Genomic DNA, 27,806 nt, shown 5'->3' with positions numbered 1-27,806 from the left:
CTTATGAGATTGGTTACATTTGTTTCTTATAATGAAAACAGGTTACAGTAATTGCATCTTTGGACAGGCCTCACCACATGATGCAGGCGCTACATCAAAATATGCACTTACAATCAGGGGTCAGATGCGAATTAGTTTTGGGAACATACTTTGGGGAAGCCTCACCTCAGGTGCGGGGTGCTACATCAAAATATGTGGTTACAATCAGGTAAGATGCAAATTCGTTTTAAGAACACACCTTGGAGAAGCCTCACTTCATGGTGCGGGTTGCTACATCAGGATCATAGAAATTAACAGTTGCAAGAAGGTGGATAGCATGTAGGACGCAAGCTAGGGCAAGCTAGTAGGCATTAACCTTAAAATGCAATATTAAGGCAAACATAACAGTATGCGTTGCAGAGACAGGATTACGTGGTATAATGTGTGACAGGCAAATAGTGTGTATACAGTCATCTGAGGGATGGTACGTGAAGGGCTATGGGTGTAGTAGTCCCGTAATAACATGACATAAGTGAGACAGGGGTTCAGAGCATTGTGCAAGTGAAAGAACTTTCAGGTAGCAGGAAGGCAGTGTTAAAGTGCATTATGCAGCGGATTCACATAGTGATGTGCCAAGGTTGCAGTACAGTACTACAGCAAGTCAGCACCTTTTGTTTGTCGATGACTCATGGGTGTCAAAGGAATGGTTGGGTCGGATATCATTGAAGTCATTTGATGGGTCAGCTGTTGGAGTAAGCGACTATCGCAATGATGTGCATGAAGAGTGTGAATCAACGGAGTGAAGGGTGAAAAGGCCACCAGGAAATCACTGCATCACTGCACAGTGCACTTACCGTTAGGGACAGACACAGACAGGGGCCCTCATTATGGCTTTGGCGGTAGCCATGCCCTTAATAAGGGCATGGCTGCCACCAAAACCGGGTCCGGGTTCCCCGAATTGGGAATTACTGGGCCATTCCGAGTTTGGAGGGCCCGATAATTACCCCTACAGGGAACCCGGGCATGGACCTTCCCCATTCCCATTTGAGCCCCGATAGGGCTCAATGGGAATGGGTGCAGGGAGCTAACAACGGGCCGATTACGACTGGCCCGTTGTTAGCTCCGTGGTCCCCTCGCGGGACCCGGTAAGGATGTCTGGTAAAACCAGATGTCCACATCGGGTCCCGCGAGGGGACCTCGTAATGAGGCGGAATGGGTTTAACGGGTCCGCATCCATTAGCGGCAACCGTTAACCCATTCCGCTAAAGTTATAATGAGGCCCCGGGTCTTAGAAAGTGGGCTTTTGAATGAGGGGGCCGGCTAAAGCCTGCCAGTTCCCAATAGGCCAAAATAAGCTTGCAGGTGTCCAATGGGATTCCGAGGGGCATGTAGAAGTCACTACAGCAGCCTTTGCAGCAAAACAAAGGCGATGGCCATCTTGGGAAGTGCTGCAAGGTCAGCAAAATAGACCAGGGGCACACACAAATGAAGATTGTCTACATGTTGCAGCCAATGTAGAAAACCAGTGTCGTCAGAAAAACGAGATCCCCGGCAGCGCGTTACAAAAGAGCAAATATTGAATTTTTTGGCCGGACTAGGAAGTTCATCTTATTTTCAATCGAATTTTCGGGAGGTGCAGAGAAAATTTCGCTTTACCCAGAAATAATCTCCTACCTCTTGCAGGTGTAGACAGAGGGCCAGCACGACCTCCAGTCGTGTAGTAGAGCTGGCCAGGAGGAGCATCATCGCACTCCGGTGCAGAGAGGAAGCAGTAGGACTTATAGAATTCCCCTATGATAATTAGTTGTTATGAGGATTTGGTTGGTGGGTGGATCAGGGTTATAAAGATCTGTTTTGAGGCCTTTTATTCATTTCTGACTAAAGAGATGGACATTTGTAGCATGCCTGCAACAGTGTCAAGCAACATACTTAAACAATGCTGGTTGGATGGATAGGGCTGCATTCAATGACGTCTGCGTAGGGCAACCAGATCAAAACGTTACCAAAAAGATTCCATTTCAAGAAAGGACTTATTGAAAAAGAAACAGAGATAGTATCAAGAATTTCAAAGGTATAAACAGTTTGTATTCTCTAGGAACTCATGGGGGCAACTGAAGTAGTGCATGTATGTGTATATGCATACATGTATGTGATTTCTAAAATGCAAACCGAGATGGGAAACAATGGAGCACTGTAGATAGTCAATCTGTAAATAACTGTATTTGGCATTATGTCAGTGTATAAGAGGCTCTATATTCTGCAAAACAGAACACACAGAAAATAGTTGCTTGGTTTAAGAAAGACATATTTTGTAAGACTATTTTTACACAATGGGATTCATTGTTGATGACAGTGTAAAGGATGGTGATGCAGATGGCTTTGCTACAATTGCTTTTATAACATTTGGTTTAAACAAATTTAACATTGTATTTTTGTTTACAGGATTCTATTGTTCGAAGAGAATCATTCCTCCCACGACCCCAGCACCTGGAAACAGTAAGATTTGTGAATGTAATTTAATATATTGTTTGACCCTAATCTATATGCAGTATGTTAAATTGCATTGCAGCCAATTGCTCTTGGCTTTTATGGCCCTCAACACAGACATAGACTCGCATTTTGGTGGGACTAGATGTGTGAGGCCCGTATAGCTCAAGGAGTTTATTTATTTACGCTAAACCTTCTTTAATGTCTGAGTGAGTAATGTTTGCGGGTGGTTGGGGGGTAAAGAGATATCACTTGGTCAAAAGTGGGCATCCGACAAGCACTCAATAAATACAAATACAAATAAACTGTGGTTTCTGGGATACTCCGTTTCCATCGCAGATTTCAATCAAGCACCCATGAAGCTAAATCAAGCTTTTATGGTAGCACATTTTAGAAACATTGAAATACTGCTTTTCTATTAACCAGGAGAAATAGTAGGCTCTGAAACATGTTCCAATTAGTATTACTTGAATACTGGTGAGGGAACAATTCGGGGTTAGGACCATTCCACACGTTGCACCCCTTAGGTCAGTGTCACTTTGGCTTGGGATCTTCTCTAAGGCTGGCCCTGCTATTTATGAAACCCGTTTAGAAGAAGTTAGGTTCTTGAATTTTGCTAGCACACTACTCTGGTTGTGCCATATTAAATCTTGGTCTCACAACCTACTGCTTTTTGTCCAAATTGGAAAAATCATCTATGATTAATAAGTGTTACCTAGCAGAGTTCCAATGTTGTTGCTGGGAACGTTCTGAAGACGTGGTTTTGGACTTTGCTGGTACTCCTAGACCACAAACATATTTTGATCTGAATCATCAAGTAGTTTTGACTAATACCTGGATAAGATGATGCGATGAGCAAAGGTGTGGCACTCTCCCCATTTCAGACATTGATTTGGAGATAGCCTGGCCTTTTCCCACGGAGTGACTTTGCCCCGTCAACTATTTGAGCCAGGAGACAATGGTTAACTTCTTATTCTTTTCCCGAACCAATCAGCTGATAAAGGCCAAAAAGCCAAAATCGTCACTTCAAGTGGCTGAACCTATACATGTTCAACAAGACTTTATCTGTCCTGGACTAACTTTAATTTCAGCAGTGTATTTTGCTATGGCTTGGAGGTTAGGCATACCGTTTTAGAGTGATTTATAAAATGTTCCAATCCCCTATTTCAATGATTGTTTTTATCAATTGGACTGCAAGGCTCCAAAGATGAATATGAAGAAGATTCAGGAATATCCCCCTCCCAGATATCGAACTATTTGTTTTTTAATTATTCATAAAGTACTTGAATTATGATACTTTAATATAGTAATGTATATGGGCTCAGTATGATTAACATGTTATGTCTTATGTTTTACGTGTTTGATTAGGAAAAAAATAATGTTTGTCAATTTATCTTTTGCCACATGCTCAGGTAAATCTGATTGATTGATTAATATGCCTACTGGAGATCAATAAAATTCATCCACAAAATTATCTTTGAATGAAGAATACTGTTTTTCCAGGCTCTGTACTTTAAATTATTGATAGGAAGTTCTAGTTTTTATTATTACTATGAAACATTTAAGCACTGTTACTCCGCAAAACTGTAAAACTTTGGTAAAGGCTCACACACAAATTAGGGTAACTAACATTACGTACCTTTTCGTGAAGTTACATCACCATCACACTAATTAGAAAATACCACAATTAAATGTAAAGGGCAATATGGGATTATTTGGGTTTGGTGTACCGGTTGGGGCCAAACCAACAAAAGGGGTGGACAAAGGTAATTTACAAGTCAGTCTCTCTCTCTCTGTCTCTGTCTCTGCCTCTGCCTCTGTCTCTGTCTCTGTCTCTGTCTCTCTCTCTCTCTCTCTCTCTCTCTCTCTCTCTTTCTCTCTCTCTATCTCCCTCTCTCCCGGTCTCCCGGTCTCCCTCCCTGCCCCCTGTTGGGGTTTCAGCTGCAGTGGCTTCTCTTTGGGTCTTCTCATTGCAGGTTTAAATGGGTTCTAGAAGCCCATTACGGAGCTCCAAACAGTTATTTCTGGGCTGTTTGAGGGAGCATTGCAATTGCTTGTGGAGAGCGATGTGGTAAAAGCCCTTCTGCAGATCCTAACGTCACTCGTAGAGCACACAAGGTTCTGGCATACTCCTATTGTCACCTCTCTATGATAAGCTCCCTCCTTGCCACTTTGTCACCAGATAATACTAATAATAATAATAATAATATTAATAAAAATAATAAACATGTTTCTCCTCCTACCTCTACCACCTAGCTAGGGCCAATAGGGCCCTCTTCTACCTCTTGACACATTTTGGGTACCTCATTTTTCCAAATCCTTCTTTGACTTTACAGCTCTCCCAGTCTATCCACTCTCCCACCTTCTCCTTCCAATAACGTTTAAATTACTCTGCTTCCAGCTCTTTCCACATTCAAAACTCCTCATCCTCTCTGTTAAGCTCCATCTACCTCCTGATTGTTTCATCCTAATTGATTGCTTTTATCAGTTCCAGTACAAACTATTCATCCCTCTCTTTAAGTTATCTTTTTTTTCCTCATCCACAATTCGTCTTTTCCTACCTACTCATTCTCCTCAATCTCTGTCTTCTTCACTCCTCCGAGCGTCACCCTCATTCTGTCTATATTGTATCTGTTAATTGATTGCCAAATGTACCCGATAACTCTCCTTCACAAATTAATCAATATCTTCTTCAACCATCTCTTTAGTCTTCTCCTCCTCTTCCTTGACCCCACATTTACCACTTCATTGATATCTCCTCCTACCACCTCCTCTGTACTCTTCTTTATTCCCTCTCCAACTACTTCCTCTTGTAAATCTCATATCCTCTTCACTGAGTCTCCAATCTCCTCTTCCTGTTTTTCTCCAACCTCCTTGTTCAACTTGAAAACCTCCCCCCAACTACCTCCTGACCATCTTAACTGTGCCAATCTGCTCATTAAATTCTCCCACCTCATTCTCAAATCTCTCATGAGATTTGAGAATGAGCATGGGGTCCACATCAGGATTTTGGTACGTTGAGCGCCATTCGGTCACCTATTCACAGGCGTATTCCTGCAATGGTGAGATTACATTTTTTGCCACTAAGGGGCCGGATGTTGTGGCATTTTAGATCTAACCACTGCACTTGTGGTTGTGGGGCCTTAGAGGATTTACAACATTTTCTCTTTATCTGTACAAGCATATTAGATCTAAGATGCCAGTGGCTTCAAAGACATTTTATCTGTAATAATATTAGAACTGTCTGGAGGCAATGAATTTTGTTATGTTGTGCGCTGATTCATGTTATGTGAATGATCTGTGCAAATATATTGTCGGTGCTTTTAAGCACATTGAAAGGACATATTAATTCCAGTTTTATCATCATATATGGTTATAAATGTACATCATTTATCTTTTTTGCAATTTTTGTTCTTAATAGTGTTTTACCTTTGTAATGTGCATTAAATTGTATTTCTCTTTGTAAATGGTGAAAACTGAAATGAAATATTACCCTGCCATACCTCCGTGTGGTGTGTTGGGGGCCAGGCCTACCCGCATGGCGCGCGCAGACAGAGACACGGACACTGGATGGTTGGTGACTAGAGCCGGCACCGCCTTTTGGCGGGCTCCACGCTCCTCTTTATTTCCTTGTCCACGTCACCGCGGTCACATGGACATCACATCCCTCATCAACTTTTAGATAACCATTCAAACATGAAAACCATTAGTAACTGTTCAAAAGAGCTGCCACTGGAGAGATGTCTCATGTTCCTCGCCGGGGCTGGATCTCAGTCCCACAGCCTGGTCGCATGTAGATACCATTGAGGACGTAGCATTTCAGCCTCGTCGATGGCACTGGTCGTTTTCAGAGAGCATACCGCTCTCTCCCCTCTCGGTGGGGAGTGTGGTGTGTGTCCTTGTTTCTTTCTTCTTCATGGCAGTCCGGAGGCTCCGAGGTTACCTCCACCACTAGGCCTTCTTGCGGGTTGTCTGTGTGTGGTGGCTGGTCCTCTTCGGGATTGCTGTCTGCTTTGCTTTCCTCCCATAGAGTTGGTGGGACTTTCTGGAAGTGTGAGGCGTTTCTTGACACTGATTCGTGTCCTCGGGTGGCTGACACGAGGCCATGCTCTCGATGGGAGACAGTCCACGGTTCCAATTCGTACGGGAGTGACATCTTCCCTTTCCGGTTTCTGGTTTTTACTAATACTGTGTCCCCAACTGGGTGCGGCCCTTCTGACCAGGTCCTCTTTGGCATTGTGCTTCTGCCTCCTGGCTTCTATGCTCTCTAAGTCGACTGGGGCTGGCTTCCAGGAGTGGCGTAGGGGCAGCCCCCCTTGGATGGGGACGCTGAATATCATGTCCGCTGGGCTAACGTGAGTTGAGGAGTGTGGTGTCAGCCGGTACGTGCAGAGGAATCTATAGAGCTCGGGGAGCCACCTGCGACCCTTGTTATTGGCAATTCTTATGGTCTTATTAAAGGACGCCATGAATCTCTCAGCGTCCCCATTAGCTTGTGGCCAGTATGGGGTTACATGATGGAGGCGTATCCCGAGATCGTCCATGAAGCGTTTGAACTCCTTGCTTATGAACGGCGGTCCGTTGTCACTTCGGATCGCCGACGGGATGCCGTGCGTTGCAAGCATTTTTTTCTACCGCGGTGGTGACCTCTGCGGCATCTGTGGAGAGGACGGGCTTAACTTTTGGGTACCTTGTGTGCTCATCAATCGCCACTAACAGGTAGGTTTCACTGGCAACTGTGCAAAAGTCAATGTTGATGGAGTCCCACCTGCGGTTGCTCCGTGGCAGGCATTCCATGGGTTGCGGCGTTCCTGGCCGGCGTGTGGACCAGCATGCACAGCAAGTTTCTACAAGGGCCATTACTCTTTCTTTGCATCTGGGGCAGCCAGAGGCATGATTTGAGGTAAGCTAGTGTTTTGACGACCCCTTGATGCCCTTTGTGCGCCAGTTAGATTGCTCTCTCGTGTAAGGACATCGTCAGTACGATCCTGTGCCCCTTCAGGATTATTCCGTCCACCGACATGGACAGCTCATTGCGTATCCCGAACAATGAATGTAAAAGTTCTTGGGCTGGTTGCATCTTCCGGGTAACGGCAGTCAGGAATGTCTTCCATTCACCTGTTAGAATGGCTGCCTTTGCCAGCTGCAGGCACGGGTCCTTGTCCGTTTCCGTTTGTATTTCATCTAGCGTCATGGTATTTGGTCTGGTGTGCTTGATTATTTGGCAGACATGCTCCTCTGCGATTTTTGCCGCCTCTCGTTCAGATGCCGTGGCTGGTTGTGGGTGGCGCGACAAGTAGTTTGCAGGGTTGTCAGCGCCCGCACGGTATTGCACATTCAGGTCAAACTGTTGTACCTGCAGCAGCCAGTGCTCGATTCTTGCAGGTGGGTGCGGCGCTGAACCTCCAAAGATGGGGATGAGTGGTTTGTGGTCAGTTAGCACTTTCACCGGGTGCCCCAAAATGTACACGTGAAAGTGTTTGCACCCCCAGATAATGGCCAGCGCCTCTTTCTCAATGTGAGCATAGTGTTTTTCAGCCGGTGTGAGTGCCCTGCTTGCGAATGCGATGGTGTAGACTGTTCCATTCTTGTCTCTCTGCGTCAGCACAGCTCCCAGCCCTACTGGGCTGGCGTCAATGAGTAATTCCGTGGTGCTGTGGATGTCAAAGAACGCCATGGTGTCGTCGCTGGGAAGGGAGTCTTTTATCCTTTGGAACGCTTGTTCTTGACTGGTGCCCCACTGCCATGGAGCCTTGGCTTTCATGAGCTCACGTAGCGGGCTGCAGTGGTGGACAGATCTGGGATGAAATGACCGCAGTACGTGGCCATTCCTATGAAGCTTCTCACTTCCGACACCATGGACGGTGCTTTCGCATTTTTGATGTCGCTAACCTTTCCGGGGTCCGGGAAGACTCCCTGTTCATTGAATATGTAGCCAAAGAAGCTAAGTGACCTCTTCACAAACTCGCATTTTTCTTCAGGGAGTGTGAGCCCTGATTCTTCCAGTTATTACAGTGTTGCTGCTAGCCGGCCAGTGTGTTCAGCCTCTGTTTTCCCAAAGACCAGAATGTTGTCGCTGACATTGGTAACACCTGGCAGATCTTGGAGTACTCTGTGAATCTCGTTCTGAAAGACTTCCACTGCTGAGGAAATGCCGAAATTGAGGTGGCGGTATCGCCAGAGCCCTAAGTGTGACTAAAAGGTGGTGATGTAGCAGGACTCCTTGGCTAGGCGGATCTGGTGGTAGCCAGATCGGAGGTCGAGATTGCTGAAGACAGTTGCGCCTGTGAGGTCTACGATCAGCTCGTCAATGCATATACGAACAGCATTGTGTTGTTTGGGTTTTGCTGTGACTACCATGGGGGAGACCCACGGGGTGGCTCCTGACGTCTTCTCGATGATTTTTAAATCTTCCAGCTTCTTGAGTTCGGCTTCCACGGTGGCCCTCATATGGAACGGAACCCTCCTGTGTCTCACTGCCCTGGGTTCAATAGTCGGGTCGATGAAGAGTTTCGCTGATCGACCTTTGAGGCACCCAATGCCGGTGAAGAGTTTCTTGTGTTACTTGAGCAAGAGCTTGATATTCTCGGGTTGGATAGCAAGTTTAAATTGTATGACTTCCAGGCGTTCAGCCGTGGTGCAACCGAGCAGAGTTTCAATTCCGGCATCGACAACATGGATCCGTGTCTTGCAACTGATGCCACAATGTGAGAGTGTCGTTTTAAAATACCCAGTGTTTGGAGGGGCTTTTTACACCCGTAGGCGTAGAGTAGAACTGAGCGCCGTCGGAGCGTCGGCTTGGGCTCAAGTTTGGCAAACTTGGAGATGGGCATGACGTTCACGGAGGCTCTTGTGTCTATCATCATGGTGACTGGGATGTCTCCTACCAGCATGGTGCACCAGCGAGATCTGGTGCCACTGCGTGTGTTGCTGTCTCCAGGTGTCACTGCTGAGATCATGTGAACTCTCTCCTTTTTCTGGTTGTGGGTCTGCCTATCGTGGCTAGGGGACGGCTTTCTGCTGGACTGGTCCTTATCACTTCTGCTGGGGCTGTCCAAATCTTCTCCGCCGATTGCACGGGTGCGCCCGCTTCTGCTATGCCGGGGCCCACCCCTTGGTCTTCTTTGACGGTGCGGTTGTCTCTCTGGGTGCCTGGTGGATCTTCGGGCTCCTGCGTCGTCTCTGTGTCGCAGGGTGTTCTTCCAGCGGGTGGTGTCCCTGGGTGGTCTGGAGTTTAGGCACACCAATGCATAATGATTCTCTTTTCCGCATTTGCGGCACGTGGTGCCATACGCTGGGCATGGTTCATTTCTTCCGTGTTGTCCTCTGCACCATATGCAGTCTTTCGGACTTGTGGCGGGTGGCCCCACTCGTGGTCTCTGTTTCTCAGGGCGTTGACTGTTGAGGCGGAGTTCTTTGATAGGTCAGTGTCTAAGGTCAGGCGGCATATGATCTGCTCCATTTCCGCTGCATACTCATCCGTTCTTTCGCGTAGGCGTCCCATGGCCAAGATGGTGTTGAGCAGGAGGTCTTCCTCTGCAAGGATAGTGTGCCTTAGCTTCTCTGAGGACAGCCCATGTATGACTTGTTGCCTGACGGAAAATTCCTCGTTCGGGAAGTCACACGACAGCCCCATTTCCCTCAATTGGCTGTGGAAGTCGTCTATGTTCTCCTGCGGGCGTTGTCTAGCATGGCTCATCTTAAACCTTTCGAAGTCCTGGCTAGCCTTCAGCTTGAACTTCTTTGTGAGGACATCCTTGGCAGTCGCGTAGTCGTCGTCCGTGCCCCAGTTTGGCAGGGCGTTGAAGATGTGAAGGGCCATCATGCCTAGGTTGAGCATGAGAAACGCGTTCTTCATCTCTTCCTTCTCAATCCAACGGGTGTGGAAGGATAGCTCGAACTGCTGTAACCACAGTTCCCACCGGAGGCCGGTGCGGGCACCAAATGGTTGGAAAGGTTGCCTGAACGTGTCTTGCATGGTATCTAGCCACGTGCTGGTGTCTGGGTTGCGGCTCTGGCCCTGCAGTCTTTTAATATCATCGGTCATGGTCACTCTGGTTTCGCCCGTGTGCCTGCAGGTGGGCGCAGCATGGCTTGTGGATCTTGGGTCCTTGCAGAGGGGACTGTTGTATTCAGCTTGTGAGTGTGTTCCAACGTGCTCCCTCTGTTGGCTGGGTGCACTCTGGGTGCTATGTTGTCACTCTCGCTGGTTGGAGCGCCCCGGCTCATGCAGAGTGCACGTGGGGGCACGTGTGGAGCACCCTGGGTGCTGACGGTTGGAGCGCGTTGCAGGCTTCTATGTACTGTGGTCGGCTATGAGGGTCTGGGCTGTAGTCCCTGACGTCGCTGCCAGTGACCTTGGGCTCTCTTTAGCTGGTGCCTGCCTTCAAGCTCCTCATGCACGTGTTGCCATGCGCGGTCCCCGTTCGTGATGCGCACCAGCTTCCTGCACTTCGGGTGGAGGGGAAAGCGTGCGGGGAGAGGAGGAGAAGAGTTCTCTTCGTGCCTTCCTCCTGCTTGTGTGTCCCCTTGTTGTGCGAGCATAGAGTTCGAGGCCCCCCCTTTTTGATCGTGGCTGCTGGCGAGTTATGGGCGAGGTGCGGCACTTACTATCAAGCCCGCGACAGCTTTTTTTTTTTGTTTGTTTTTTTCTCGCTCCCTGGCTTTGATGCAGGCGCGAGTATCTCAGCGGGCCTGGGCTGCCGGGGAGTGTGGTCGCCTACTGTCCTCTGCTTCGGGCGGTCCATGAGGGATCCCATCCTTGTTGGCAGTGTGGTGTGTTGGGGGCCGGGCCTACCCACATGGCACGCGCAGCGCACAGACCGAGACACAGACACTGGATGGTTGGCGACTAAAGCGGGAACCGCCTTTTGGCAGGCTCTGCGCTCCTCTTTATTTCCTTGTCCACGTGACCGCCATCACGTGGACATCACACTCCGCTCATTAAATTCTCCCACATCATTCTCAGATCCATCACCTTCTCTTTAAATTCTCCAACCTCCTGCAAGAAGCCTTCAGTTCCTTTCTTTCTATCTCTCCCACCAACCTCCTGGCATACTGCTGCTTTCTACATGCATTTTTTTCTTCCTCATTGTTTCTCCACTGTGTTTGCTACGCGTTATGCGATTGACGGATCTTAATTTGAATTCTATTTTAAATGTAACCTGATTTTAGCGCACATCTGATTTTAAAAATACTTATTTTAATTTCTTTCTTACTATTAGTATATTGATTGCAATGGAATGTGTATTTCAATTGAATAAACGTACAGCAGCGCATAGCCTGAACGCTGTACTGCTTTGAAATTGAAGGCTTCTTTTACACACTACATTTCCCAGGCAAACTGTAGATCCCGTGGGTATTTCTTTCCCAACAGGCATGACAGAGACGGCGCAACATCGTCTAGCCAGTCTTTGGTGATATAAATAGCCTGGTATACGCCAATCAGCTTCATTGTTTCTCCACTGTGTATGCTATGCGTTATGCAATTGACTAGATCTTAATTTCAATTCTATTTTTAAATTTAACCTGATTTTAGCGCAAATCTGATTTTAAAAATATGTATTTTCATGTCTTTACTACTGTTAGTAAATAGATTGCAATGGAATGTGTATTTAAAACTTGTAGTTGAAGCTGCTGTTTAGGGTGCTTCAATTGCCGGTCAAGTGGCACAGTGAGTAGCTTGTGCAGAGCCTCCTAACGCAGGTTCGAATCCTGGCAGGGCCGAACTCAGCCTTTCATTCTTCTGAGATCGATAAATGAGCACCACACACCTAAACAGCGCTCAGAAACCCGAGGGTTCGTAGTGCTATATAAATGATAAATTATTAATTATTATTAGTGCAGCGCACAGCATGAATACCGTCAGCATGAACACCATACTGCTTTGAAATTGAATACTGTCAGCATGAACACCATACTGCTTTGAAATTGAAGGCGTATTTTATGCATTACAGTTCCCAGGCAAACTGTAGTTTCCGTGTGTATTTCTTTCCCAATGGGCACGACAGCGCTGGCTCCACATCGTCTAGTCAGTCTGCGGTGGTCCGTGGTGTACGTGTGTACTCCGGAAACGCTAGTTCTTCATAGAACGGTAAGCTATTAGGAACTTTGCTTGCTCTGTCAGAGTTTTAGCAGTGTTACTTTTTTTGTACAGTATAGCCTGCTCAGGATGAGCTGCTTTTATTCGCAAGATAACCTGCTTTCCCTGAGGGATACGAATCAAGGTTTTCTATCAATTCGCTCCCTGAACAAAATCAGAGATGTCAATATCACTCAGAAACCATCACCTGCCATTAGTTATACTGTGACTCCAGCTGTGTTAACTTATGAAGTACCTCTAATTAATGCAAGATCAGCCATTAAGAATGCAGTGGTGATTAATGACTATATCGAGGCTCATGATATTGATATGCTAATGCTTACATAGTCATGGTTTACCGACTTGTGTCAATCTCATTTTCACACATTGGTACCAGTGAACTACCAGATAAAATGGCTCAACAGAGAGCAACAAAGGGGAGGTGGGATCGCTATTATCCATAATGATGATATTGAGCTTCAAAACAACTGTACCTTGAAATGGGATAGTGTTTCACAGTTATTGGGGTGCACCTATCAACTTTCCCCCATGAGTCTTTTAAATTATCCTGTGCTATAGCCCTCTGGGATTGACCACTACATGTTTAGACACAATGGATACCTATTTAGGGTTGGAAGTAGGTAATCATCTAAATATCATCATTTTGAGAGATTTAAATATATGGTGTAATGAGCCAGAAGCTAGTGACTGTACACACTTTATAGATATCATGTATTCCCATAATCTCTGTCTCCTTTCTTATCTCCCCACACATTCTAACGGACATTGTTTAGATCCAATATTATTTAGAGGGGTTTAACCTGAAGAAGACAGAAATTGAACAAGTCAGCTGGTCATATAATTTTATGGTTCAGTTTAGATGGACCTCGGTATCTAATACAAATAGCAATAGAGGAATAGGTACCACAGAATTCTGACAATGAAAAAAAGATTTGGATCGAATTTCTGATGCTGACCTGATGGTTCATGTTCCTATGAGATATGATTTAACAGGTGGTGCAGAGGACTGTACTAGCCTGATGCAACAATTATGGGCTAATTGTGATCTTGTGACTCCTGTGAAAAAGATTGTAGGAAATGGAAGGAGAGGGAATCAGTGGTTCACTGAGAAACTGAAACAATGCCAAAGTCAATATCGAAAACTGGAAAAGAAATGGCGCTCAACGCTAGCTGTTGAAGGCTGTATAACAGCGAAAGCAGCCCTAAAACAATACGAATCTGAGATCATGCAGGCAAAAGTGCAAAATCTACAGAAGCACATACATTCTGTAGCAAATAGACCTAAAGAACTTCTCTCCACTGTGGTGTTAGTTTTATCCTACTTTCCAGGTCTCCCTGAGTGTAAACACATACTCCATTGCTGAAGGTGAGAATGGAAGTTCTCGACATTCTGATTTAACGTAGCAGCCACCATGGCCACAGCCTTCGGTGTGATGCCAGTATAAATTATGTTCGCAAATGAGTGGTTGTTATACCTTGACACTCATTTTAGTGTTCTTTCCTTCTTTCTTTGGGTACATGCCATTCTGCCTTTCATGTAATCCGAGGCTCAAAGGTCGCTTGGCATGTGATCATGCAGGCAAAAGTGCAAAATCTACAGAAGCACATACATTCTGTAGCAAATAGACCTAAAGAACTTTTTAAGTGCATTAGGAATTTAGCAAATCCTGATTGTATTAATACATGTTTGCATCCTAGTCAGAAGATGGCTAACAAATGTAATGTTTATTTCTCTAATAAAACTGGTCAAACCAGAGCAAATATTGATGCTCAGTCTGTCTTGGCTTTTGGTTCAATTGACTCTGATCCTATAATTGGGGAAAAGGCCTCTCATCTGGTGTTTAATTTTGCTACGGTGGGAGAGGACATTATTGAGAAACTTCTCTGTGCTCTTAAAGTGAATAACTTCACAAATGACCCTATTCCAGCATATTTAGCTAAACAGTGTGCAGAAGTATTGAGCAAACCTATTCAAAGGTTTTTGAATGCATCACTTGCCCATGGCTATGTGCCAGAATAACTGAAGAAGTCCTATCTCACACCACTGTTAAGAAAACCTACCTTGCATCGCAAACTATCACCCAATTGCAAGGCTATTATGGCCAAATGAGCTACTCGAGAAAGTTGTCACTATGCAACTTCAGGATCATTTAGAAGGTAACCATATCTTACATCAATCTGGTTTAAGGCCTGGTCATGGGACTGAGACTGCGCTGCATAAGGTCTGGGATGATATACTCGAAAATGCCGACAAAGGAGACATCAGCATGTTAATCATGCTTGATTTGTCTGCAGTTTCGACACAGTGGACTTTAACATTCTTAGTGTCAGCCTAAGCTCTCTGGCACAGGTCTCGGAAAAAGCATTGAGATGGTTTAATTCCTTTTTGACCACTCGAAAGCAACAGGTGAAACTGGAGTCATTTCTTTTGGAAATGTTGACAACATCCTGAGGAGTGCCAAAGGGCTCATCTCTGTCTCCTGTATTGTTTAACCTGTATATTTGCCCACTGCTAAAGATCTTTGCCCAGTTTGATCTTCAGTTTCACTCTACTATATTTATTCATTTATTCACATGTATAAAGCGCACAAACGGTGCTGTTACAGAAGGCTTACTTGTTTGCTAAAATGAATGAACATGAAAATGGAGGAATAATACTAGACAATAATGGATACAAACATACAGTAAAATTACAATAAATAAAGTTGGGTTGGCAATATATTCCTAGGTTACAGGGGAACATGGTTTCAGTGTAGATGAGCACAAGACAGTTACAGATTGTGCGGACGATATGCAGATTTATGTTAGTTTAAGACAGCCAGTGGAGGCAGTTGAGCGTATTTTGAAATGTGCAGAGGAATTTCGCATATGGATGCTTGATAACATGCTCCACTTAAATCCTAATAAGACAGAAATCATTGTGCATAATAACCAGATAATTAAATCGGTATACTTCAACTTGAAAATGCTGACACCTCTTCTTCCCCTTATTTCAGAGGGGGATCGATCGATTGTGGTAGGCATTCTTGTTAATGCCAGGCTGGACAACGTTAATGGGCTCCTGGTAGGCTGCCCAAAATACCAGTTGCAGCGCCTTGCAGTAGCCCAAAATTCTGCAGTTTGCTCGATTTTTCATTAACATGGAAGGGATCAGTTTTAGAGTTCTGTAAGAAGCTCCACTGGTTGCCGGTCCATCAACGAATCCGGTTTAAGCTACTGTGTCTTGTTTTTGGATGTTTGCGTGGATCGGCAGTTGGCACCACCATATCTAATCACAAAGATTAAGCCCTGTAATCCCACAAGATCTGTACGGTCCACAAATCAAAATCTTTTGGTGGTTCCACCATCTAAATCTGTTAGTTGGGGAGATAGAAGGTTCTCAGTGGCCGGCCCTCTGGCCTGGAATGGTTTGCCAGTTCACTTACGGAAAATGTAATCTTTGGCCATGTTCAGGAAAATGCTTAAAAGATACTTATTCGAGTAAGTTGCAATATGAGTAGCTTTCACTGTGTGTTATGCTATTATCATTCAAATCTGCGCCTAGATGTGGCTTGCCGCTTGGTTCTTTAGAGATATGCGCAATATAGATCTAAAAATCAAATCAAATAATTTTACCAAGACCTCTTCTGGTTCTTTCCCAACCTCTACTGCTGTAACTTTCACTTCCTTACCATCACCATTCTCCAAAAGGGCTGCCTCCCCTGCTGGCCTTTCACATCCTCATCTTCGGTCTCCTTCCCCAAACTCCATCAAGCACCTTCTGCTCTCCCTCCCCAAGCTCTCTCCAGACTGATCTTCATGCTCCTGCTCCAGTGGCCGTGCACCTTCCTTTTACCTCCCAAACTGACTGCCGGGGGGTCCTGTTTTTATGTAGTGCCTTGGCTCATCCTTCAAGCCTGCCTTTAAGGTAAGGCAAGTAATATGTGCATACTTATTATTGGGTTATTGGGGATTGTAGTTCGCTTGGCCTGGGTGGGAATGCAATGAATGCTGGACCACAGCCTCAGAAAGTTGTGTCCACCATCTTAGAGTTCCTAACTCTAGCTCCAGGTTGCTTTAATCGGTATTGACTGTAGCCCTCCCCTGATAGCGGCTACTAGTTCTGAGGTCTGCCTCGGGGATGGTTGACATGCTTTCACATGAGGGGAGCAGAGCCCTCTGGCTCTCACGGCTGTGTGTGACCACTTCTCCTCAGTTGTCTTGAAGGGGAACCCCAACTTTGCCAAGTGAATCCGGGGGGGGTGGGGACTTGTTTGGGCAGTGAACATTGCTAGAGAGGTTAGATGTTAGACATTCTAATCAAGGTCCTGGGGAATTATGGCTGCTGTAATCTCTATGTAACTGTCTCCTGCTACACGACAAGACCACAGTGCAAAACCCCTTAGCCAACATCTTGAAACTCAAAGGATTCCCCAGCCCGAAGGGTTAATGCACTACCACCTCTCAAGGACAAGCAGGTCACTTTGTTACAATCCCAATTAAAAAGTATAAAAAATCAGCAAGTGATGCCACCAAACAAACCATGAAACACGCAACATTCCATATTTGGGTTGTAATTCTTTTTTAAATATTATGCAATAACCATGTCCTCTGAATTTCTTCACTACATATAATCATTTTGCCTTTTGCCATTTCTCCAATTTGCTAGTGAATACACTGTTACAAAAGGTATTCGAGTCACATGTAATATTTTTCTGGTGGTTGACATCTGTACAAATTATTTTCTCGATGGGGTTTGCTTATTGAGAATCTTTTGGAATCATATAGGTAGACTAATTTGATGTGGTTAGTTATTACCAGCATTTCTCATCATCATGTCCAAAACCAGCCATTTACTTGCATTTGCCTGAGGCAAATTTCCCACCGTAATATAACACAAAGCAGATTGGGACCTATGTTAGCATCACTCTAGAATCTAATGTGCCGCTGTTCATCACAATTGAAAATGACCAGTTACTTTCAGGAGCATGAGAGTTGATCCACACTGCACTGTAGAATCTCTAATGTATACCTTCTCTCCAGTGTGTTGTTAGCTTTATCCTACTTTCCAGGTCTCCCTGAGTGAAAACACATAATCCATTGGTTAGAATGGAAGTTCTCGACATTCTGATTTAACGGAGCAGCCAGAATGGCCACTGCCTTGGTGGTGATGCGCAAATGAATATATGTTCCAAAATGAATAGTTGCTATACTTTGACACTCATTTTAGTGTTCTTTCCTTCTTCCTTTGGTAATGTCCATTCCATACGATATTAGTCGTTTTTCATTTATGTAATCAGAGGTTCCCGGGTCACTCGCCATGTGGTTCTGATCATCAATGAAAGCATTCACAATGGTACACAGGGATTAGAATTCTATATCATGCTTTGCATGGTTCTCCAGTTAATTAGGTTAAACATCTAACCTCCCTGATTTCACATGCTTCTACTTTTCTCCAACAGACTCCATCAATCATCCTACCTCTTTTTTTAAATTCTTAAACTTTCTCCATCAACTTGCTGACCTCCGCCAAGAACTTCCTGACTCTTTCCTTGACACTGCCAACCCATCTGACAATACAGCTACTTGCCCCTTAACTTCTCCAACCTCCTCTTACAACCTCTTTCCATACATTTCCCACCTCCTCCTTTAGTCTCATCAATTCTCCTTTACCATTCTCTGCTTCAGATGATTATACCCTCTTCCTATCCTTCTCCTTCTCCCATCTCCAACAATAATCTTGCTGTTAAGCCTTCCCATACTCCTTCGCTTTCCTTAACCCCCTCCAAACCCATTGATGTTAATCTTCTTACATCCAACATTCATTTCGCAATTGCATGTTTTCTAATCCATACCAGCTCTCTCCCCACCGCCTTCTCCTACTCTAACATGTTGCCTTTTCTCCACCACACTCTGCTCCTCCAGTCTCCCCCTCTCTTCTCCACTATGACCCTTATCCAACTTACTCCAAATTCTGGATGCACCCTGTTAAGCAGAAACCTGTGCAGTTCCCTCTGGGACCACTGCAAAAGATTTAGGCCTACAGGTGTTTGGCAGTTAACCCACTTGGTAGCAGTCTGTACCACACAGATTCACTTGGTAGCTGTGGCTGAGCAGTCAGACTTCCCTCAAGAAGAGTTAGGCAGTATGTGGAGTATACAAGATAGGGCAATTTATACAGTAGAACAAGCAGACACGGAACAGAGCTTGGGTGTAAAGATATATAATTATTTATTCATAAAAACACATCTATGAAAAACACACTGGCACTAATACGGCAAACAACTTCAATCACAATTACTAAAGTATATCAATCCCCTAATAATATTTCGACAAGTCTAGTTTCAACGGCACCACTTATTTGCAGACAGCGGTGAATGCTTTAACCTAGATGGCACTCTAATATTCGTTAGAACGGGAGAGAAAAGGCAGGGTATGAAACCAACTCGGTACCAACACTTTTACGAAGCAAATGCAAGGCAAGTAAGGCAGGGTCTACTGTAGATCACAAAGTTGAGAGGCCAGGCCCACTCGGAGAGAGGCAAGGCGATATGTCCCAAAAAGTATCACAGTGGAAATGCACTTCGAGTCTTTGTAGCAAATTGTCACAGAAAGGTTGGTCCAGTTTAGAACAAAAGTTAAGAAGGTCTGGAGGCGACCCAATGGAAAGGTAAGGATTTAAGACACCTCACGCTAACCGTCACAAGGGAAGCTAGGCGGACACGGTACCTTGAAAGTGAAGAGACAGCTCCGGCGGGGGCAGTTGTTCCTGGTGGTGGATGCAAGTCGGGGCTTTGCCAAGAGATGAGATGGTCTCGTCGTCGAAGGAAAGTTGAACCACCAGGGAAGAGACCAGCCGCGGAGTGCTCCGTCACAAGGCACCACCTTTTGGTCGCGGTACGGGCTAGTGGCTATCCGGTTGCCGGGGTGCTCAGCACGGGCAATTCGACCACTACGCCCTGGAAGCGAAGAAAAAGCAAAGGGACTGGTTGTTCCCACCAGTCAAGGGGAGAAGACTCTCCAGCAGGGAGATCTCCTCTGTCGTTGGGAAGTGGTGAGTCGGTTCAGCAGGGCTCCACCGGAGGTGTCGTCGTTGCAGGTCAGCTCAGCTTTACCCTCGTCGGATTCTTAGGTCCTGTGGCGACTTCCGAAGATCCAGTCCCAAAAGCCCTGCTTTTATGCAGAAAACCCCCAGTCATCCAGCCTAGCTGTCAATCAAACACGCTAAGTGGTGAGCGGGGTGGTTCACCACTTGGGCCAATCACACTAGAGTGTGACTTGAGTTGGCAAGGCAACTCAGTCCAGGGTGCCTAAACGCCCTCCCACACCCCCTGTGGTACCCAGACAGAATGGCACCACTTTGGAGGGCTTCTGTGCAGAAGCCCGCCAAAAGTGGAACAAAGGGCTCAACCTTTGGTTCGGAGTTACATAGGCGAACACATACACCATTTTAAAAACCAAGTTCTGGCAGAAAATACCAACCGGTAGATTTATTTAAGATAAATAAACCGGCGGTATGTTAGAGACTTACGTGAAAAAGTATTAGCCTCCAACAATGGGAAGAATCCCATAGGAATATATTCGGGGTCGAATATAAAAAGTAGTTTCCACTGCCACCAGCCAAAACTCGACGAGGGGGGACGGGACAGTGCCCCCTCGAACAACAGACCCAGGGGTAGTCGAATTACCCCTACAAGTACGTCCACAATAGGATGGTTTGTACTAGTTCTGTTAGTTAATTTAGGTCTAGTAAAGCCAATGGTACTTTACATGCCCTGGGAGACAGTAGTCAGTCCCGGGGTATGGAGTCTATGGTGGGGGTCACCTAGGACACCCCAGTGTTACGGCACGGAGGGTGCTGTGTAACACACATAGCAAATCACATGAGGCCCTATGGAGTAAAAGACCCCATAGCCCATCGAACACATTGACATTCAAAGAAATCTAACACAAATCATGTCCAAGAGTGGGAGAAAAGAGTCTCACTCTTGGCAGGATGAAAAAAAAAAAACTCCAGAAATCCAGCAAAGCTGCTGGGGGACTCACTAGGTTAGGAAATTCAGCCTAAACAGAGAATTCTCCCTAAAACCGCCCCCCCCCAGGGACAGGAGGATCTAATCCACTCCTGGATGAATCTCATACCTCTAGTCGATGACATACATCCTAGAGAGACCATCAGCATTTTGGTGGTGACACCCTGACCTGTGCTCAATGGTGAAATCAAATCCTTGCAGGCAGATTGACCATCTCAGTAGTTTTGGGTTTTCCCCTTTCATTTGCATTAACCATCTCAAGGGTTGGTGGTCAGTCTGAATGACAAAAGTGGAACCATACAAGTATGGCCTAAACTTCTTCAGAGCCCACACGATAGCAAAGCACTCTCTTTCGATTGTTGCCCACCTTGTTTCAGGATCCTTCAGCTTGCGGCTGATGAAGCAAACGGGGTGCTCCCTACCTTTCCCATCCAGTTGACTGAGTACTGCACCTATTCCTACATTTGAAGCATCTGTCTGCACAATGAAAGTTTGGTGGTAATCAGGAGCTCTGAGTACTGGGGCTTGTCAAAGAGCCTTTTTCAGGTTTTCAAAAGCCTGATTGCACTCTTCGTTCCATCTAACCTTTTTAGGGAATTTTGGAGAGGAGATGACATTCAGAGGAGAAGCTATGGTCCCATAGTTCTCAATGAAATTCCTGTAATACCTGGTGAGACCTAAGAAGGCTCTCACCTGGGTCTGAGTAGTAGGTGTTGTCCAATTTTGCACAGCTTCAATCTTACTGAGCAAAGGCCTTATTTCTCCACCTCCTACCTCATGTCCAAGATAGACTACCTTACTCTGTCCAATTTGGCATTTACTCGCCTTTATGGTCAGATTGGCTCGTCCAAGAGCCTGCAAAACATCTCTAAGGTGGGTTACATGTTCTTCCCAGGAATTGCTGAACACTGCTATGTCATCCAAGTATGCCATGCAGAAGTCCTCCATCCCATTAAGAACCTGGTTTACCATCCGTTGAAATGTAACAGGTGCATTTTTCAATCCGAAAGGCATTACCTTAAACTGTTATAAGCCAACGGGGGTAGAAAATGCAGTTTTCTCCTTGGCATGGTTTGTCAGGGCTATTTGCCAATAGCCTGACGTCAAGTCAAATGTGCTGAGGAACTTGGCTGAACCAAGTTTATCCACCAACTCATCTGTTCTTGGCAAAGGGTGGGCATCAGTCTTGGTGACTGCATTAAGAGCTCTATAATCCACGCAGAATCTAAGTTCTTTAGATCCTGCCTTTGGAACTAACACAACTGGGCTAGACCATGGACTAGTAGAGGGCTCTATTACCCCGAGATCAAGCATCTTGCTAACCTCACCTTTGATGTGGGTTCGTACATTTTCTGACATTCTGTATCCTCTGCTTTTGACTGGCAGACAGTCACCAGTGAGTATGTCATGCTGGCCCCAAGGGGTCAAGCCTGGTGAAAGTGAGAGCAGAGAGGCAAACTGATTCAACATAGATTTGCACTCTTCTTGTTGCTCAGGTGTCAGATTTGAAGAGAAATTTACTCCTTCAATTTTTTCGTCTAAAGGTAAGACTCGGAGGAGATCCGGAAGAGCTTCACTCTCTTCTTCTTCCTCTGATGATGCTAGAAGCAACGCTCCTACATCAGGTCTCTAGACATACGCTTTGAGTCGGTTGGTGTGGAAGACTGTCGGAGCCTCCTTGGGATTGCCCAAGTCCACCAGATAGTTGACCTCTCCGAGTTTACCCACAACTCTGAAGGGTCCCATCCATTTGTCTTGCAAGGCCCTCTGCCTTGTTGGGATCATAACGAGAACTAGCTGGTCTTGAGTGAACTCAACCATGTTAGCCTTTTGATCATGCCAGTGCTTGACCAATGCTTGTCCAGCTTTCAAGTTATCACTTGCTTCCATCATCATATGCGACATTCTCCTCCGGAGACCTATCACGTAGTCAGTCACTCTGACTGGCTTGGGGGAAGGAGCACTCTCCAACCCCTCCTTAATCAGGGCCAATGGACCTCTGACGGGATGACCACAGAGGAGCTCAAAGGGAGAATAACCTACTCCCTCCTGAGGGACTTCTCTATAAGCAAAGAGAAGGCATGGCAGTAGAAGGTCCCACTTTCGTTTAAGGGGTTCTTCTAAAGCACCTATCATGCTCTTCATGGTTCGGTTGAACCTTTCTACCAACCCATTGGTTTGTGGGTGATAGGCTGTTGAGAACTTGTAAGTAACTCCACAGGTTTTCCACATGGCTTTCATGTAGTGGGACATAAAGTTCGACCCCCTGTCAGAGATTACTTCCTTCGGAAACCCGACCCTGGTAAAAATACCAAGGAGGGCCTTAGCCACAGCCGGAGCTGTAACAGTCCTCATAGGAATTGCCTCAGGATACCTAGTAGCATGGTCTACTACAACAAGTATAAACCTGTTGCCTGAGGAGGTTGGAGGATCAAGGGGACCAACAATGTCAATCCCTACTCTCTCAAATGGGACTCCCACAACTGAGAGAGGCACTAAAGGTGCCACATTCTTGGAGCCAACCTTACCAGATGTCTGGCAGGTGTGGCAGCTCCTGCAGTGTTTTTCTACTTCGGCCCCCATCTTCGGCCAATAAAAGTAGAGAGAGAGCCTTTCCTTAGTCTTCTTGAAACTCAAGTGACCAGCCAAAGGAATCTCGTGGGCTAACTGCAAGAACTGTTGTCTCTTCTCTTGGGGTACTACAAGTCGTTTGTAGTCTCCAGGTGCAGACTCGGTCGGTTCACTGTAGAAGAGGCCATCTTCCCAGTGTAACCTGTATTTCCCAGCCTCTTTCCCTTCAGCCTGAGCTTCTGCCTGGTGGCGAAGACCTTCCAGAGTTGGACATTCTCTCTGTCCCTTACTGAAGTCTGCCCTGTTGGGTCCACCTTCTGCCAGTAAAGACTGCAGCTCAGGATGGTCAACAGGATCCAGATCTCCAATGAGTTCCTGGCCTTTCATTAGCTCTTCCTCAGAGTCTAATTCTACCACACAGGGTTGTACCACCCTCTCAGCCTCAGCTGGAGGGGTAGTTACGGGTGTAACTTTGGACAACCGAGGGGAAGTCCTTGTTGGCTGCACTGAAAGGCTGGCTGCTGGTTTCGGTATAGAAGTCTTAGGTTTCCCTTTCGCTTCTGATTTCTTTGAGACAGCAGCTGACAATTCCAGTGGAGCAGGAGTGATAATTTTCTTCATCATCTCCTGGGGAGTACCTCTCATGGTTCTCTCCTTTGCAGGTTTGGTTAGCTCCTGTAACCGTTTACTAGGAGGTCTGGGGGTATGAGACACAACTCTGAGGGTTTTTAAATTGGTACCCAACAGAACGCGTCCTGGTACCTCACTCTGTATGCTGACAGGTATCTTCACAGTCATGTCGTTACACTGGATGAGAACTGGTAATTGGGGAAGCATCTACACAGGCCCTCCAGCTAACTTGGTGAGGCATTTGGTTGCCTTAGCAACATCCTCAGCCTGAAAAAAAGATTTATCCACCACAGTTATGCTGGTCCCAGTGTCCCTAATGGCAGGAGTCTCCTGACCATTCACCTGAACACTGTCCTTATAATACTCTTTAGTATTATCTGGGATAGAATTATAGACATCTAAATTCTGTTGTTCCCACAAACCCAGAGACACTAAAGAAACACTGGCTGAGACTCCAGTGGGTTCATCAGCCAGTAGTAGAAAGTTTCCACTTGCCATTTGGACTTCCTCCTCTGGAGCGAAGGCTAAGGAGACAAGCTGGACCCCTGAAGGTTTACCCTTGCATCTGGGATCTCCTTTCACATGGTCAGTAGAGCCACAAACAAAGCATTTACCGAATGCATTCTGGAATGGTGGTTTGTTCTGGCCTCCCTCTGGTTTGGCACCAGACGGTACACTATTCTGTTGCGGTTTTCCTTGTGGCTTACCCTTATGGTTTTGTTTGGGGCCCTCTTTGGAATTTGAGTTATTAGAATTCTCTTTTGAGTCTTTTTTAGGCTGTTTTCCCTCATACTTTTTCTGAGTTGCCCCAGAATCCTTATGAGTAGCCCTGTTGGTAACCCACAAGTCGAATCAGCCAAGTGCTGCCTGAGCTCAGGAGAACAGGCATCATAAATCGACTCCAACATAAAAAGATTTGTCATACCCTCATAAGTGTTCACCTTGTAACCCTTAATCCATCCCTCTAAGTTTTTTAACCCTTCACTCACCCAGGTAGCCCAAGGGGTACCATCATGCTTTTTGAGGGTTTTAAACCTCTTAAGATACTGGGAAGGGGTCTTCCCGAATCTAGCTATCAAAGCTAGTTTCACACTTTCGTAATCCTTCTTATCCACCTCCCCCAACTCCATTACCACATCAGTCACAACAGGGGGAAGCCTAGAGAACAACCAGGGAAGTAACTCATTCCCTGTGATGTCCTGGAGCCAATGATTATATTCAAACATTTTCAACCAATCCAACACATCCAATCTCGGTTCATACATACCCACTAATTCCTTAGGCATCCGGGGTCTTTTGGGACTGGAACTTCTAGAGGAACCAAAGGAGAGAGAAGCATTTTCCACAGACAACTTTTTCATTTCCAACTCATGATTAAGTTCTATTTCTCTGAGTCTTAACTCAGCTTGCTTCTGCTCAGCTTGGGCATTCATTTGTCTGAACTCTAGCTCTTGGTTTCTTTCAGATTGGGCTAAAAAACGTTTGTACTCTAATTTGAGCTTCATTCTTTCAAGTTCAAAATAAGCAGGGTTACACGTGGGACCTGGTATGGGCCCCGTAGGTACAGTAGGTAAGGCAGACAGAGGCTCACAGTGGCTAACTGCATTAGGTTCATTTTCCTCTTCTGACTCATTATCAAGACTTTGATTCAGATCAATACCATCACTGTTTTCTACATTTGCTGGCGAAGTTGGTTCCTCTGAACCGGTACCCAGACTTTGGTTTTCCAGCAGACTCGCTATCAGTTCTACTTTCTTGCCTCTTACAGAAAGATCCTTTTGTCTACAGAGAGCTCTCAAACTCTCAGTATTTTCGCCTGACAAGGACTCTTGGCTGTAAACTTCCATAGTAGACATGTTTTTGAAAGTTGCTTTTTAGTGCTAAGCTTTGTGGTTAGTTATCCTAAAGTGTTGAAAAGCACTCTAAACGGTATACTCGATACAAATCCCACCGCTGTACACCAGTGTTAAGCAGAAACCTGTGCAGTTCCCTCTGGGACCACTGCAAAAGATTTAGGCCTACAGGTGTTTGGCAGTAAACCCACTTGGCAGCAGTCTGTACCACACAGATTCACTTGGTAGCTGTAGCTGAGCAGTCAGACTTCCCTCAAGAAGAGTTAGGCAGTATGTGGAGTATACAAGATAGGGCAATTTACACAGTAGAACAAGCAGACACGGAACATAGCTTGGGTGTAAAGATATATAATTATTTATTCATAAAAACACATCTATGAAAAACACACTGGCAATAATACGGCAAACAACTTCAATTACAATTACTATAAGTATATCAATCCCCTAACAATATTTCGACAAGTCTAGGTTCAACGGCACCACTTATTTGCAGACAGAGGTGAATGCTTTAACCTAGATGGCACTCTAATATTCGTTAGAACGGGAGAGAAAAGGCAGGGTATGAAACCAACTCGGTACCAACACTTTTACGAAGCAAATGCAAGGCAAGTAAGGCAGGGTCTACTGTAGATCACAAAGTTCAGAGGCCAGGCCCACTCGGAGAGAGGCAAGGCGATATGTCCCAAAAAGTATCACAGTGAAATGCACTTCGAGTCTTTGTAGCAAACTGTCACAGAAAGGTTGGACCAGTTTAGAACAAAAGTTAAGAAGGTCTGGAGGCGACCCAATGGAAAGGTAAGGATTTAAGACACCTCACGCTAACCATCACAAAGGAAGCCAGGTGGACACGGTACCTTGAAAGTGAAGAGACAGCTCCGGCGGGGGCAGTTGTTCCTGGTGGTGGATGCAAGTCGGAGCTTTGCCAAGAGATGAGATGGTCTCGTTGTAGAAGGAAAGTTGAAGATCGTTGCACCACCAGGGAAGAGACCAGCTGCGGAGTGCTCCGTCACAAGGCACCACCTTTTGGTTGCGGTACGGGCTAGTGGCTATCCGGTTGCCGGGGTGCTCAGCACGGGCAATTCAACCACTATGCCCTGGAAGCGAAGAAAAAGCAAAGGGACTGGTTGTTCCCACCAGTCAAGGGGAGAAGACTCTCCAGCAGGGAGATCTCCTCTGTCGTTGGGAAGTGGTGAGTCGGTTCAGCAGGGCTCCACCAGAGTTGTCGTCGTTGCAGGTCGGCTCAGCTTTACCCTCATCGGATTCTTAGGTCCTGTGGCGACTTCCGAAGATCCAGTCCCAAAAGCCCTGCTTTTATGCAGAAAACCCCCATTCATCCAGCCTAGCTGTCAATCAAACACGCTAAGTGGTGAGCGGGGTGGCTCACCACTTGGGCCAATCACACTAGAGTGCAACTTGAGTTGGCAAGGCAACTCAGTCCAGGGTGCCTAAACCCCCTCCCACACCCCCTGTGGTACCCAGACAGAATGGCACCACTTTGGAGGGCTTCTGTGCAGAAGCCCGCCAAAAGTGGAACAAAGGGCTCAACCTTTGGTTCGGAGTTACAGAGGCGAACACATACACCATTTTAAAAACCAAGTTCTGGCAGAAAATACCAACCGGTAGATTTATTTAAGATAAATAAGCCGGCGGTATGTTAGAGACTAACGTGAAAAAGTATTAGCCTCCAACAATGGGAAGAATCCCATAGGAATATATTCGGGGTCGAATATAAAAAGTAGTTTCCACTGCCACCAGCCAAAACTCGACGGGGGGGACGGGACAGTGCCCCCTCGAACAACAGACCCAGGGGTAGTCGAATTACCCCTACCAGTACGTCCACAATAGGATGGTTTGTACTAGTTCTGTTAGTAAATTTAGGTCTAGTAAAGCCAATGGTGACTTTACATGCCCTGGGAGACAGTAGTCAGTGCCAGGGTATGGGGTCTATGGTGGGGGTCACCTAGGACACCCCAGTGTTACGCACGGAGGGTGCTGTGTAACACACATAGCAAAACACATGAGGCTCTATGGAATAAAAGACCCCATAGCCCATCGAACACATTGACATTCAAAGAAATCTACCACAAATCATGTCCAAGAGTGGGAGAAAAAGAGTCTCACTCTTGGCAGGATGGAAAAAACAAACTCCAGAAATCCAGCAAAGCTGCTGGG

The 27,806-nt window shown here is 45.9% G+C and overlaps 1 protein-coding gene across 3 annotated transcripts in view; it reads left to right on the top strand.

The window, feature by feature from the left end:
* The window catches only part of LOC138451524 (uncharacterized), an 852,161-nt gene that overhangs the window by 330,563 nt on the left and 493,792 nt on the right, over positions 1 to 27,806 (top strand). For all 3 annotated transcript variants that reach the window (XM_069604916.1, XM_069604915.1, XM_069604917.1), the window contains one exon: positions 2,422 to 2,475. In XM_069604916.1, the coding sequence (XP_069461017.1) occupies positions 2,422 to 2,475 (54 nt within the window). The remainder of the gene's footprint in view (positions 1 to 2,421; positions 2,476 to 27,806) is intronic.

This window comes from Ambystoma mexicanum, chromosome 1p (assembly GCF_040938575.1).
Source record: "Ambystoma mexicanum isolate Mex_15411 chromosome 1p, UKY_AmexF1_1, whole genome shotgun sequence".
Lineage (NCBI taxonomy): Eukaryota > Metazoa > Chordata > Amphibia > Caudata > Ambystomatidae > Ambystoma > Ambystoma mexicanum.
This window is presented reverse-complemented; position numbering and strand designations above follow the sequence as displayed.